At 35.1% G+C, this 17034-nt stretch overlaps 1 protein-coding gene across 9 annotated transcripts in view; it reads right to left on the reverse strand.

Moving 5' to 3' along the window:
• The window catches only part of RAP1GDS1 (Rap1 GTPase-GDP dissociation stimulator 1), a 156705-nt gene that overhangs the window by 2162 nt on the left and 137509 nt on the right, over positions 1 to 17034 (reverse strand). For 4 of the 9 annotated variants that reach the window (XM_032632209.1, XM_032632206.1, XM_032632204.1 and 1 more), the window contains 3 exons: positions 12626 to 12752; positions 8940 to 9068; positions 7382 to 7555 (listed from right to left, as the gene is read on the reverse strand). In XM_032632209.1, the coding sequence (XP_032488100.1) occupies positions 7383 to 7555; positions 8940 to 9068; positions 12626 to 12752 (429 nt within the window). In that variant the 3' untranslated portion in view covers position 7382. Of the gene's footprint in view, positions 1 to 7381; positions 7556 to 8939; positions 9069 to 12625; positions 12753 to 14497; positions 14559 to 17034 lie in introns of all 9 variants that reach the window. The other 5 variants (XM_032632211.1, XM_032632210.1, XM_032632207.1 and 2 more) reach the window with 2 other exon arrangements.

Consider the following 17034-nt stretch of genomic DNA (forward strand, 5'->3'; position numbering starts at 1 on the left):
CCAATACTTACAGAAAAATCTTAGATCTGTTTCAAATTAATTTTGTGACAAATAAAAAGGTTATTACCTCACATCCTTTCAACAAATTTCTGTGATAGGAAATCTAAAAAGGAGCCTACTATATCTTCCTCTTTCTGGTTTTCTTGCTCTATTTAACTTCAGTTACAGTAAAATACAGGATTCCTCTTAAATCCGGTAAGTTTTAATATAATTAGCATCCCTCAAACTGTTGTGTTTATTTTGATAAAACTGAGGTATAAAACCAGAACCAGCTGGAGTAGCAATACTCAGACAAAATAGACTTCAAAATAAAGACTGTTACAAGAGACAAAGAAGGACACTATGTAATTAATGATCAAGGGATCAATCCAAGAAGGAGATATGACAATTGTAAATATATATGCACCCAACACAGGAGCACCTTAAAGGCAAATACTAACAAACAGCCATAAAAGGAGAAACTGACAGTAATACAATAATAGTGGGGGACCTTAACACCCCACTTTCATCAATGGACAGAGCATGCAGACAGAAAAACCAATAAGGAAACACAGGCCTTAAATGACACTGGACTTAATTGATATTTATAGAGCATTCCGTCCAAAAGCAGCAGAATACACAGTCTTCTCAAGTCCACATGGAACATTCTCCAGGACTGATCACATGTTGGGCCACAAAGCGAGCCTCGGTGAATTTAAGAAAATTGAAATCTTATCAAGCAAATTTTCTAACCAAAACACTATGAGATTTGAAATTAACTACAAGGAAAATACTGTAAAAAACACAACATGTGGAGGCTAAACAATATGCCACTAAACAACCAATGAATCACTGAAGAAATCAAAAAGGAAATCATAAAATACCTAGAGGCAAATGACAACAAAAAACACAACAGTCCAAAACCTATGGGACACAGCAAAAGCAGTCCTAAGAAGGAAGTTTACAACAATACAATCTTACCTCAGGAAATAAGAAAAATCTCAAACAAACAACCTAACCTTACACTTAAAGCAACTAGGGAAAGAAGAAGTAACAAAACCCAAAGTTAGTAGAAGGAAAGAAATCATAAAGATCAGAGCAGAAATAACTGTAATAGAGACAAAGAAAATGATAAAAAAAGATCAAGGAAACTAAAAGCTGGTTCTTTGAAAAGATAAACAAAATTGATAAACCTTTAGCCAGACTCATCAAGAAAAAACAGGGGAGTGGGCTGAAATCAATAAAATTAGAAATGAAAAAGGAGAAGTTACAATGGACACCACAGAAAATCAAAGGATCATAAGAGACTACTACAAGCAACTATATGCCAATAAAATGGACAACCCAAAAGAAATGGACAAATTCTTAGAAAGGAGCAATCTCCCAAGACTGAACCAGGAAGAAACAGAAAATATGAACAGACCAATTACAAGTACTGAAATGGAAGCTATGATTAAAAAACTCCCAACAAACAAAAGTCCCGGACCAGATGGCTTCACAGGCAAATTCTATCAAACGTTTAGAGAAGATTTAATACCTATCCTTCTGAAACTATTCCAATAAAATCACAGAGGAAGGAACACTCCCAAACTCATTCTACGAGGCTACTATCACCCTGATACCAAAACCAAACAAAGGTACCACAAAAAAAAGAAAGTTATAGGCCAATATCATTGATGAACGGAGATGCAAAAACCGTCAACAAAACACTAGCAAACCAAATCCAACAATACATTAAAAGGATCACACACCATGATCAAGTGGGATTTATCCCAGGGATGCAAGGATTCTTCAATATATGCAAATCAATCACTGTGATACACCACATCAAAAAGTAGAAGAATAAAAACCATATGATCATCTCAATAGATGCAGAAAAAAGCTTTTGACAAAATTCAACACCCTTTTATGATAAAAGCTCTCTACAAAGTGGGCATAATAAAGGCCATATATGACAAACCTACAGCTAACAATGGTGAAAAGCTGAAAGCATTTCCTCTAAGATCAGGAACAAGACAAGGAGCTCATCAGTGAATTCGGTAAAGCTGCAGGATACAAAATTAATACACAAAAATCTGGTGCATTTCTATACATTAACAACAAAAGATCAGAAAGAGAAATGAAAGAAACAGTCCCATTTACCATCTCATCAAAAAGAATAAAATACATAGGAATAAACTTACCTAAGAAGGCAAAAGACCTGTACTCTGAAAACTATGAGATGCTGATGAAATAAATCGAAGATGACACAAACAGATGGACAGATATACTGTACAATGTTCTTGGATTGGAATAATCAATATTGTCAAAATGATGATACTACCCAAGGCGGTCTACAAATTCAACACAATCCCTATCGAATTACCAATGGCATTTTTCACAGAACTAGAACAAAAAATCTAAAAATCTGTATGGAGACACAAAAAACCCCAAATACCCAAAGCAATCTTGAGAAGTAAAAACGGAGCTGGAGGAATCAGGCTCCCTGACGTCAGACTATACCACAAAGCTACAGTCATCAAAACAGTATGGTACTGGCACAAAAACAGAAATATAGATCAATGGAACAGGACAGAAAGCCGAGAAATAAACACACACATGTATGGTCAGTTAATCTATGACAAAGGAGGCAACACTATACAATGGAGAAAAGACAGTCTCTTCAATAAATGGTGCTGAGAAAACTGGACAGCTACATGTAAAAAAATGAAATTAGAACATCCTTTAACACCATACACAAAAATAAATTCAACATGGATTAAAGACCTAAATGTAAGACTGGATACTATAAAACTCTTAGAGGAAAACATAGAACACTCTATGACATAAATCACAGCAATATCTTTTTCAACCCATATCCTAGAGTAATGGAAATAAAAACAAAAATAAACAAATTGGACCTAATTAAACTCAAAAGCCTTTGCACAGCAAAGGAAACCATAAACAAAGTGAAAAGACAACCCACAGAATGGGAGAAAATACTTGCAAATGATGCAACTGACAAAGGATTAGTCTCCAAAATTTACGAAGAGCTCATGTAGCTCAATAACAAAAAAAAATAACAATCAAACCCAATCAAACCCAATCAAAAAAATGGGCAGAAGACCTAAATAGACACTTCTCCAAAGAAGATATATAGATGACCAAGTGGCACATGAAAAGATGCTCAACATCGCTAACTATTAGAGAAATGCAAATCAAAACTGCAATGAGATTCTACCTCACACCAGTCAGAATGGCCATCATCAAAAAGTCTACAAACAATAAATGCTGAAGAGGGTGTGGAGACAAGGGAACCCTCCTACACTGTTGGTGGGAATGTAAATTTGTATAGCCAGTATGGAGAACAGTATGGAGGTTCCTTAAGAAACTAAACACAGACCTACCATATGATCCAGTAATCCCAGTCCTGGGCATATATCTGGAGAAAAACGTAGTCCGAAAAGATACACGCACCCTGATGTTCACCACAGCACTGTTTACAATGGCCAAGACGTAGCACAACCTAAATGTCCACTGACAGATGAATGGATAAAGAAGATGTGGTACATATATATATAGTGGAATATTACTCAGCCATTAAGAAGAATGAAATAATGCCATTTGCAGCAATATGGACTGAAGATTATACTAAGTGAAATAAGACAGAGAAAGACAAATATCATATGATATCACTTATATGCAGAATCTAAAGGAAAAAAGATACAAATGAACTTATTTACAAGACAGAAACAGACTCACAGACTTCGAGAATGAACTTTTGGTTACCAGGGGTGGAGGCGGCGGTGGGACAGATTGGGAGTTTGGGATTGACATATACACACAACTATATATAAAATAGATAACCAACAAGGACCTAGTGTGCAGCACAGGGAACTCTGCTCAATACCCTGTAATAACCTAAATGGGAAAAAATTTTGAAAAAGAATAGATACATGTACATGTATAACTGAATCACACTGCTGTACACCTGAAACTAACACAACATTGTTAATCAACTATACTCCAATATAAAATTAAAATTTTAAAAAATAAAACATTCACTAATAGAATATAATGGTAAAACTAATAATAAAAATAATCAGTTTCATTACAATGTAATAAAATAAAAATAAACATAGTGGAAAGGCTAAAAAAATACAAAAAATGAAACCAGAACCAACGTTTTTAGCAGAAATAGAAAAATCCATTTTAAAATTCAGATGGACTCTCAAGGGACTCCAGATATCTAAAACAATCTTGAAAAAGAATAAAGTTGGAGGTCTTACACTTCCTAATTTTAAAACTTACTACAAAGCTACAATAATCAAAACAGTGTGGTGCTGATATAAAGACAGAGAGATTAACAGAATAGAACAGAAAGCCCAGAAATAAGCCCTCACATATATGGTCAAATAATTTTCAACATGGGTGTCAAGACCATTCAACTACAAAAGGACAGTCTTTTCAACAAATGGTGCTGGTAATATCCACAGGAGAAAAATGAGGTTGGTCCCTTACCTTACATCACATACAAAAGTTAACTCAAAATAGATCAAAGACCTGAACATAAGAGCTAAAACTGTAAGATTCTGAAAGAAAACATAGGGGGAAGACTTCATGACATTGAGTTTAGTAATGATCTTTTGGATATGCATGAAAAGCACAGGCAACAAAAGGAGAAATAGATAAACTGGACTTTATCAAAATTAAAAACTGTGTATCAAAGGACACAACAGTGAAAAGGCAACTCTTGGAATAGGAGAAAATACGTGCAAATCATATATCCAATAAGCATTTAATACACAAAACATATAGAGAACTTTTCCAAAAACAACCCAAATAAAAAATGGGCAAAGCAGTTGACTAAACATATCACCAAAGAAGATAAGATATACAAATGGCCAATAAGCAAATGAAAAGATCCCCAATATCACTAATCATCAGGGGAAAGCAAATCAAAACTACAATAAGATACCACCTGACAACCATCAGGATGGCTATTATCAAAACAAATAACAAATATTAGCGAGGATGTAGAAACTGGAACCCATGTGCACCTCTGGTGGAAATGTAAAATGGTGCAGACACTGTGGAAAACAGTACAGTGGAGTTCCTCAAAAAATTAAACATAGAATTACTGTATTATCTAGCAATTCCACTTCTGTGTATATAAGCAAAATAACTAAAAGCAGGATCTCAAACAGATATTTGTGCATTCATGGTCATAGTGGCATTATTCACAATAGCCAAAAGGTGAAAATAACCCAAATGTCCACTGATGGATGAATGGATAAACAAAATGTAATATATACAAACAACGGAACATTATTCAGCCTTAAGAAGCAATAGAATTCTGACACATGCTACAACATAGATGAGCCTTGAAGACATTATGCTAAGGGAAATAAGCCAGACACAAAAGGAAAAATATTGTATGATTCCACTTACATGGGGTACCATGAGTAGTCAAATTCATAAAGAGAGAAAATAAAATGGTGGTTGCCAAAAGCTGGGGAGATGGGTGATTAGGGAGTTACTGTTTAAAGAGTATGGAGTTTCAGTTTGGAAAGAAGAAAAAGGTCTGGAGATGAATGGTGGGGATGGTTGCACAGTGATATGAATGTACTTAATCCACTGAACTGTACACTTAAAAATGGTTCAAATGGCAAATTATATGTATATTTTACATTAAGAAAATGCCTGAACAATTATGAACATGCTTGAAACAAATGAGATCACAGCAAGGAAACAGCAGATATAAAGAAGAGAATAGAAATTTTAGAACTCAAAACTATAGTACCTGCAACAAAAAGCTTGATAAGCCTATCAAGACAGAAGAAAGAAGAGAAGACAGAGGAGACAGAGAAGACAGAAGAAATAATCAGTGAACTTAAAGCAATACAAAGCAATACAAATTATCCCATCTGAACAACGGAGAGATAATAAACTGGAAAAAAAATGAATAAAACCTCAGGGACCTGTGGGATATAACTAAAGAGCTCACATTTATGTCATTAGAGGCCTTGAAGGAGAAGAGAAGTAAGGTGGGACTGAAAAGGTACCTGAAGGAACATGGTTAAAAACTTCCCAAATTTAGCAGAAGACATAGCGTACAGATTCAAGAAGCTGAGCAAGCCCTAAACAGGATAATCCTAAAGGAATCTATGCCAAGACACATCATATTCAAACTTTTGAAAACTAAGAGAAAAAAGTCTTGAGACAGAAATGACACCTTACCTACGAGGGAAGAAACAGCGAGATAGTGGATTTCTCATAAGAAACTATGGAGGCCAGAAGAAAGTGGCACAACATTTTTCATGTTCTGAAAGAAAAGAACTGTCAACCTAGAATTCTATACACAGAGAAAATATTTTTCAGAAATGAAAAAGAAATCAAGATATTCTCAACGAAAACGAATAAATAAGGAATAATAAAGGAAGTGAGAATTTGTCACAAACAGACCTAACCTAAAAGAATGGCTAAAGGAAGTTCTCTAAACAGGGAAAAAAAGGAATTTTGGAACATCAGAAAGAACAGATATAGCAAATACATATAGATAAATACAACAGGCTTTCCTTTTATCAAGAGTTTTCTGGATCATGTTTGATGGTTGAAAACAAAAATTATAACACTAATGTGGTTCTAAATGTATACAGAGGAAATATCACTAATTTGAAAAGACATATGCACCCCATGTTCATTGCAGCATTACTTAGAAAAGCCAAGATACAGCAGCAACTTACATGTCTGTGGATACGTGAATGAGTAAAGAAATTATGGTGTGTGTATATAATGGAATATTATTCAGCCATAAAAAGAATGAAATCTTGGCATTTGTGACAATACGGCTGGACCTTGAGGGCATTATTCTAAGTGAAGTGAGACAGAGAAAGACAAATACCATATGGTCTCTCTTATATGTGGAATCTAAAAACCAAGTTCACAGATACAAAGAATAGATTGATGGTTGCAGGGGACAGGGATTGGGGTTGGGAGAAATGGGTGAACTTTCAAAAATTAATTTAAATAAATGGAATAAATATTAAAAACTGCAATAATAATAAAAAACCCAAAGAAATAAGTAAATGATTTTTGCTTACTGATTAAACAACACACAAACTTTTTGTTTTCCACTGCTCTCCAACTTGGGTATCATATTACAGTAAAAAAATAAAAAATCTTACCAGTTACCCAAATAATATTTCTATTTTTCTCTAACAGTGCATCACTAAAAATACTGGCCCTAGAAAAATTCAGAAAATAACCAAAGGAAATACTTCCTTAACTAAAGACTTAACACAAGAGTGTCTTGACCATTTATTTATTGGTCAAATTGAGAATGGATGCACTCTTTGTAAACGAGAATTTTAACATTTGAGGGGTTGCCCAAGCAGGATTTGTGGAAAGGATCAACAATTACCTCAAGGAATGCAAGCAAAGCAGAGGTTACTGGGGCATTCGTCAGTACAGCAGCATAGAACAGAAAACACTACCGTGGGTAATGCAGACAGAGCCATACCAGCAACATCCAAAAAGATGGAGCCTCCAGCCCAGGGATTCCATGCTTCCAGTTCCTTTAGCAAAGCTGATGCAACTGCAGAGACAGATGCATCAAACCACTTTGACCTGATGCCATTACACAGTCCATTCATTTAATTCTCCTTGTTCTGATCAAAGCTCATCAAGCAACCCTTGATGCCTGTCTGCCCTGAAGGAGTCAATGAGCCAGACATGTGCACTTGGGGTGTTCTGAGATCAGTGGCAGGCATACTTCTCATTATATATAAGTAAACTAACATTCTGGTTTTGTACTTGGATAAGGTGAGCCTGCCCCAGGGGTCATATCCACCCTTGGTGTGTGCACAAAAAAGTCCACCTAGAAACGCAACTCTGCCCATCAAGGCTCACTACCAGAGGTGCTTTCCCGACACCCAGCCCCTCTACTGCCCATCATTTGGGTTGTTACCATCACCTTGAAAGTGCCTGTCACTAACCAGACAGGACAATTTATGTTCACCACTCCTCACCCAGCACCACTGCAATGTCCCTGCTCACTTCCTTCACTGTCTTGGCTTCCTCGTCTAACCAATGGTAGTAATAATAATGATAACCAACTTTGTGGATGAAATTATGTAATCTTTAAGCATTAAAAAAAAAGGTGGGGGGATGACAGAGTGGATTAAAGAACATGACCCAACAATATGCTGCCTACACTTCAAATACAAGATACCGCAGATTGAATCTGAAAGGGTAGAAAAAGATCACGTGAATGGTATTCAAAAGAAGGTAGGAGTAGCTATATTAATATCAGATAAAGTAGACTTCAGAGCAAAGAAAACTACCAGAGACAGAAGGGAACATTACATAACGACAGAAAGGTAAATCCACTAGGAAGGGTGTATGCACCTGCCAACTGAGCTGCAAAATGTATGAAGCAAAACCTGATAGAACTGAAGGGAGATACAGACAAATCAACAATAATAGCTGGAGACTTCAACACCCCTCTCTCAATAATTGACAGACCGAGTAGAAAATCAGCAAGAATACAGAAACACCATTACCAAACAAAAGGATCTAATTGACATTTATAGAACTCACCACTCGATAAGAGCAGGATACATGTTCTTTTCAAGTGGTCCATGAAATGTATAACAAGATAATGCCAATGATTTCTTGAACAAACTCCTTAGCTAATATCATGGTATACAAAATCAGAATTTGTTCTTTATATAAAATATTTTAGGGTTAATGAAACTTAAAGGTATTAATTTTTTAACACTGACTTTTGCCTATATTTGCTATATAACACTTGTCATTATTAAGAATCTTTTGGGAGTATTTGCAGTGTGAAAGTAATCCTGTATCTTCCATAAACTAATTTCTAATGCTTTTAAAACCCAAAGCCACCATTTACTATTATTTTATATTTAATGTCAACCATATGTTGATGAATATCAAATGACAGAGGAAATACGTACCAGATCCCATGAGAGCACAGATCAGGACCATGGAATTATATTTGATTTCAGGAGCACTTCTCTCATCTGCTAGCAGTGTGTGTAAAATCTGTACAAGTTTAGCACTTTCTAGATCTTTCTCAGCAGTGCCTGAAACATGAAACGAAATATCAGTTATATTCACTGGGTATGAACCTGGTACAATCTGGCTAAATACTACTTCCCTTTCTAGAAACTGATAATGTGAAACCTTTCAAACGGGATTCATAAATAATAATGACATAGATATGCAATATTAAATTTAGACCTTGTTAAAAGGGTATTTAGATCTAAACTTCAGTAGATATTTCAGGAGTTTAGGCCTAAAATTCAATATTAAAACATTCCTTTAAATATGAGGCAATTAAAAACCTTTATTATGAAAACTGTTAAACATATACAAAAGCAGAAAAGATGGTATGATACACTATGTACTATCACCATCTTCAAAAATGATCATGGCCAACTGTGTATCCTCTATCTCTAGTCTTATCCACTTATTCTAACCCATCCCAAATTATTTTGGAGCAAATCTTATAATCACATAATTTCCTCCACAGGTATTTCAGCATGTATCTTTAAGAGAATCGGACTCTGCAATTCCTATCAAAATCCCAAGAGGATTCTCCATAGGAAATAGATAAGCTTATACTAAAATTTATATGGAAAGCCACAGGCCCTAGAAGAGGTAAACAATCTTGATGAAGAAGAATAAAGTGGGAGGAATTCCTCTACCTGATATGAAGGTCACTGTATAGCTACAGTTATCAAGACAGTGTGGTGTTGGTGGAGAGACAGACACATAGGTCAGAGGAACTGAAAGAAGACCCTAGAAGTAGACCCACACACGTAAGCACAACTGATTTTTGACAAAGGTACAAAATCAATTTAGTTGAGGAAAGACAGCCTTTTCAATAAATGGTGCTGGAGCAATTACATCCATAGGCAAAAAAAAAAAAAGAAACCCTGACCTAAACCTCACATCTTATACAGATATTAATACAAAAAGGATCACAGAGTTAAATGTAAAACTACAGGACTTTCAGAATATAAATAATCCTCAAAACTCAATAGTTAAAAACAATTTAGAAAATGGGCAAAGATCTAAATAGGCATTTCACCAAGGAATAAATACAGATGGCAAATAAGCACATAAAGATGTTCATCATCAGTAGTTATTAGAAAAATGGAAATTAAAACTACATGAGATATCACTATATATCAGATTGACTAAAATAAAAGAAAAAAACAGGGACAATACTAAACGTTGGTGAGGGTACAGAGCAAATTAGATCACTTATGCAGTGCTGGCGGGAATGTAAAATGGTATAGCCACTCTGAAAAACAGTCTGTCAGTTTCTTTAAATATCAATCATGAAATTACCATACAACCCAGGAGTTATCTAGTAACTCGTAGGCATTTATCTAGAAAAATGAAACTTTATGTTTACATAAAATCCCATATATGAATGTTCATTGTAGCTTTATTTTTTAAAATCCCAAAGTGGAATCAGCCCAGATGTCCTTCAATACGTGAATGGTTAAACAAATTGTGGTACATACACATCACAAAATACTATTCAGGGATGAGAAGGAATGAACTATTGACACACAAATCAATGACTCTTTAGGAATTTATGCTGAGCAAAAGAAGCCGATTCCATAAGGTCACATACTATATGATTCCATTTATATATTTTTGAAATGAAAAAAATTTTAGAAATGAAGGGCAGATTAGTGGTTTCCAGGGATTAGGAGCAGTGTAGGAGGTAGGTGAATGTGGTTATAAATGGAGAATCCTTGTGGTATTAGAACTGCTCAGATACACCTACACAGGTGATAAAATGAATATAACATACACACAAGTAAGTACAAGTAAAACTGGGCAAGTATGAATAAGATAGGTACATTGTATCAGTGATTGGGATGTTACACTAGTTTTGCAAAATGTTACCATTGGGCAAAACTGGGCAAAGTGTACAAGGGATCTTCCTGTATTATTTCCTACGACTGCTTGTGAATGTACAATTATCAAAAAAAAAAAAAAAGGATAAGGACTCTTAAAATGTTGCTTCAATACTATTATCGTACAAAAATTTTATAGTAATTCCTTAATAATATCTAAAAGCCTGTAAGGATACAAGTTTGGAAAAATATGGTTTTCAAAGTGTATTTTATATTAAAAAGGTAGTATGACCTCATTTTTAAATCTTAGGCTCAAGGAGCCTAGGAAACACTAGGTGACAACAACCAACAACAAATATGATTATGTTTTGTCATTTTACATAGTTCTGTGGTAAGGTAAACAGACTCAGGCAAATGCTCAGCTATCAGGAAGCAGACAAAATTAAAGCCTATTTAGAAGATACTAGTTATGAAGGGCACAAGACCAGATTCAGCCCAGGATAGGAAGTCAAGGATATTCTGAAATTGCTCTATCACTTCAAGCCATTTTTAAAAATCAAGCCATGAATGCCATTTGGTATTCAATGTCCTCACCAACTCTCACCTCTTCATCATAACTTCCCCTCTTAAAGGTGTCTGGACCTCTGGACAGACTAACATAATCTACCCAAACCATGGAGGAAATCACAGCATCTTTAACCTAAGTTAGTGACCAAAGCCACATATATTTTCTGGATGTTTTCTTTCTTTAGAATTCAAGAAAATTTTACATCCTACTTATACCTGATTTTTTTTAAATTATAAATTGTTTTAATTGTCCCCTTAAGAGGACAAAAATTCAAATCTCTCATACCTGAAATCTGAGTAAATCTGACACTGAAGGAGATATACCATGTTTATCTTTTGGCTTCTCCTTCCTGGGATAAGGGTTGGTGGGTCCACTTGCCCCAGTGTGAGAATTATGGGCAAAAATCATCACTGGGAACTGAGGTGATCAGTTAACAGTATTTACCCGAATGGTTTTGAACCGAACAGGACATGCCTACCAAGTCTATAGTCCTCCCTTATGTAAGGCAACCTCAGGCCTTACCACAGGCCATGTGGCTTTGATTGTCCCCAGCTGACTATGTATCAGAGTTTGGTTCCAGAGACAAAGTTGCTACCCATAAACTAGATGCTAGCTTCTCCTGAAGAATTCTGAGTAACAGGAATGCTACTGCTAGAGAGAGACTACCTGAATCATTTAGACTCTGCTTTGGAGGAATCCTGATTGTAAATACACAGAAGAGTGACATAAAAGGTGAGAATTTAGAATGAAGGCAATGCTGTAAAGCAACAGAAACCATGGTGATAGACAGGAGGAGGTTTGTAAGAGAGAATCAGTAGTAGAGATGGAAGGGAAGGTCTGGATGTCTGGAAGAGTAGCAAACCCTGAACTTGTATTTTTTGTTTCACTTCTCCATGAGGTCTGCTGAAAATGTTTTCTGTATTCCCTAAGTGCCTAAACTTTGAGGTATCATTTAAGAGTCAAACTAACCTTAAAGCATTACCCTAAAAATGTTACCAAAAGAACAACCAAAAAGGACAGCTATGGTGACAATCTATAGAATATGATTTTCCATATACTCAGATCCGGACGGGTACCGAAACACACTGGCAAAATGCTTCTAGTCAAGGTCCTGTCTGACTTCTATTCCACTCCTGTGCTTCCTTTCATCCAAGATAAAAATAGGAGAAAATAAGTTTGTCACTGGGGTACTTACCCAATTCTAAAGCTGCTATTAGTGCCAAAGCAACAAGGGCTTCATTCTGCATTATTACATGTTCACTAGTTGCCATGGTAACTAGATGCTTGATGCCACCACTTTGTACAATGGTTTTAATTACATCCTACAATAAATTAATATCACAGAATTATAAACTTTACTTTTAAACATAAAAAAACTGCGTTACCATCAGTCAATTTACTGTTGAGTGGTTTTCTGACAGTGTCCCTATGAATCATTACATTTAACCATAATTTCTTCTTCTTCACAGAAGAGAAGGAAAAAGCTTTTACCTTTAAATAAATTCATCAAAAGATGACAACTTAAATTACCTAAGCAAAAAAGACCACTGCAGTTCATATGAAGGAACAGAGAGTCCCAGAAGCTAACAAAGTCAAAGAAATAAAAGTGCCATTGCCCCAAATGAAGACTTACCACGAGATCAACAAAAGAGAATAAATCTTGGAATAATAATAATGAAAAAAGTTCTTCCTTTCAAATTTTTATTATAACACCAGGTAGTTTTTTCAGATGCATCAGGTGAAGCTTTTTACGTATGTATGTGTGCATGTATACATGTATGTATGCAGCCTTTTAAAACCTTTGTTGGGTCTAACAAAACTAGATTACATACAAAAGGACTTGAGCAGAACTTAAATCAAAATTCTGTCTCCCTCATTTCTCATGGTGCCTACAGCTCTGTCCTCTCCAGCAGCAGAGAGGCAGTGGGCGCCAGACTCAATAAATCCCACTGACTTTGAGCAAACTACTGACTCTCTCTGCATCTCAGACTTCACCTGTAACACTGAGACAATGTAAGTGTATATCTCATAGGTTTTTGTTATAATTACAAAGTTATTACATGAAGAGCACACATAAAAGTATACAGCAAAGGCTAGATAGAAAGAAATGGGTACATTTATTTCTAGTACTCATTTTTGTCTTCATCTCACTTAGGGTTTTGTTGGATTAAATATGATTTAGTAGAAAGCCTCAATTATAAAATATTTAAAAAGTAATTTTACTACTTTTCACTATTTTTAGTAATTTGAAGTAAGCACTGAATATTTTAAGCAGCCTGTCCAAGTTAGCTTCAATGGTACAAAACTGTAATTAGAAATATTTTCAAATTAATTTGCTAAAATATTGGAAAAAGGGTTTATGCTTCTACCTTATGTAAATTTTTAAGAAAACTATTTATAGACAGTATCTTTGCTTTGAGTCCAAACTTGTTTAGTGAGCAAACATTCTAAATCAATAGAGTCTAAGTTCTGAGTTTTTACAGCAGTTGTGTTCTAGCATTCAATGTCTTTTCGCATCAACTTTTTTAGAAAGTGAGAAACTATCTTTTAAAGCCTTTTCTAATGAAAAGAAAGCCTCCCAATATAGTCAGCCCTCCGTTCTGCATCCATGGATTCAACCAACTATATATTGAAAATATTGGGGGAAAAATTTTTCATAAAGTTTCAAAAAGCAGAACTTGAATTTGCTGTGCGTTGGCAACTATTTAGTAGTTACACTGTATTTCCAACTATCTGCTAGCATTTACCTCATACTAGGTATTATAAGTTATTTAGAGATGATTTAAAGTCTAAGGGGGATGTGTGTAGGTTAGATGGAAATACTATGCCATTTTTATATAAGGGACTTGAGCATCCACAGATTCTGGTACCTGAGAGGGTACCCAATCCCCCTCAGATACCAAGGGACGAGGATGACTATATACTGCTTTATACTGCTTACTCAGAGGCAGTTTATTTGAAACTGATACAGAATTCTTAAAATTAGTAAAGAATTTTATAAATATCACAAAGGAGCTTGTTGAGTAAAAAAGATCAAAAGAGATTCACAAGATACATATGCAGTCACCTAGGAAGGTTCCTGGGCTGTCATTTCATCCTCTCTTTTGTGATTCACCCTCAAAAGCCCACTGTAGTAGAAAGAAGGGAAAGGAATGAATGAATGAAGAAAATTTGCACACCAGAAATATCAAAAATCACCACCCCGCACCCTGACCCCTTAAATCAAAGCATAGCTTCTTTTCCATCTCACTTTTCTGGAACGAATATCTGAGTACTGTCCTTTAAAGTGCCTGCCCTCTCTCCTCCTACTTTAATAAATGCTTACTGAGTAGCTACTCTACAGAATCACTTTGCCCTATAGAATGGGAGATAAAAGATAAATGAAGCATTGTACTTGTGTCATATGACAAAAGAGGATTATTACTATTGACAGCTACCCTATATGGAGAAACACCTATACACTGAACAACACTTATACACTGGGTAACTTACAGATAGTAGCTCATTTTTATCCTCACAGAAAATCCCACTAGCTAGATGTTATCTCCAGTTTATAGATGAAGAGACGGAAGCTTAGATTAAGTTATGGAATTTGCCCCAAATCAGACAGGGATTAAATGGTAAAAAGCCAAGATTCAATCCAGGCAGTTTGACTGCTAGGTCTTGTTTCTAACCATTTGTGGTCTATGGAAAAGCATACACACTGAATTCATCATAATGCCAAGCAGAGGGAGTCATTTAATGTGATCTGAAGGGGCTCTATGAATGTATTGTCAAGTTATATTTTTAACTTCAAGATTAAAAAAAAAAAAGAATATTAGCACCACTCCATAGAGCAAGAAGGTTCATCTGGAGAATTAAAAATAATTTTAACCAATACACTTCTAAAATTAATCCAGAGATTATTTTAACCTCTCTGAAACCATTTCATTTATAATAAGTAAACTGTAGATATAATGAGACGTTTTCTCTGGGTAATCCTTCTAAACCTTAGATATCTCTGGAGAGTCTTTAAGAATTTTGGAAATATTTTATAATGCTTTACAAAGTTTAAAACAATATTTTACTTCGTAATCCTATTTTTCAAGGAGTTTTCTTATGGAAAGCTAAATGTTGGTACATATATAACTAAGGCAAATTATCTATGTTAACAGTCTCACATATTTAGCATTTATGGTCAGTTTGCTCTTAACTGTTGAGATAAATCCAGCTAAAGACTGCTGAAGATTGTATAACAATGTTGTTACAATGGAATGGTTTGAGACAGGCTTGAATTTGAGATAATCGATTTATAAGATTGTAGGCCGGTGTAGCTACTGAATCACCTACCAAAATTTTTCTTTTTTAATATTGTATCATCAAAGCTCTCAGTATAGGTTTAAGTAAATGTTGGATAAATAAGCAAATGACTAAGTACATTTGTTTAAACAAGTTTTTAGCTTGATACTGATGAAGAATGTTTTACTCTTACAGGTTAAAGAAAACTGCCTACTTTGATAAAAGGGAATTTTAATTTTCCTATTGTAGAGGCAAACTATATTTCTTTCTCTGTTTTTGATATCTGCAGTCAGAAGGTCCAGCTAGTTGGTTAGGAGTCGTAGCCTAGGGCACTCTTTAGAGGGAAGATGTAATTTTACCTATTGGCATGAGCACAAGGATACACCATATATGGCTGAAAGGCCTAAGCCAGCATGAAACCCCATGCATCAGTGCGAACTTTTGGAGGACTGGACTCTAAGGTAGAATTCAGGGTGACTTTAAAAGGAGTAGAATATTCAAAGTTTAAGAATAACATAAGGACAGAGCTGTGATTCACAACAGTTGGTTAAGCATATACAGGAATGTAACAAATTTGTACCTAGTGTTTAATTATTTTAAAAACTTACTCCAGAGCAGCATTTTCCAAAGTATGTCCAGTGGAATGTTAATAGATGCCTCTTGCAAAAAAGACCCACAGTTAAATAGCTAAAGTTAAGGAAGTTTCTTTAGAGCTTCTACAGAATTCTAAAGGCAAGTAAAGGGAATGCACTATTATCCTAATTACTCTGACCATGAAACCCTTTTTCTTGGAACATTTCTTGGGGTTATTATTCGATAGAACGTATTTTGAGAAATGCTGTTCAAACAGAATCATCTATTCCTTTAATGTTTGTTAAATTTAAAAATAATTTAAATTCTAATCCAGAGCTCAAATAACACACCTTGTATTCTAATCATTAACATCTATGAATCAAGGTTCCTATTGCCTCTTAGTAGCAGTATAATCTCAAATGTACGAAACATATGTAAAGGAAAAAGTAGCCTATCTGGTACTGAATTGTAAAAAAGTTATGATGTAACCATAAAGTTACAATCCCGTATCATTTCAAATTGTTTTTTATTACACACACACACACACACACACACACACACACACACACATATCTAGAAAGGTACCATCCCGTATTTCTCATAAGTCTTTTCAAAGAACCTACATGGTGATGGATGCTTAATGGGTATTTTATTTGAAAACTTCTGGGGGGAGGGAGTATGGTATTAGATAAGGGAAAGGGAATCTGTGATAATGAAACCCACAGAAAAGCCTCAAAACCCTCAGATCTCAAT

This window comes from Phocoena sinus, chromosome 5, assembly GCF_008692025.1.
Source record: "Phocoena sinus isolate mPhoSin1 chromosome 5, mPhoSin1.pri, whole genome shotgun sequence".
Lineage (NCBI taxonomy): Eukaryota > Metazoa > Chordata > Mammalia > Artiodactyla > Phocoenidae > Phocoena > Phocoena sinus.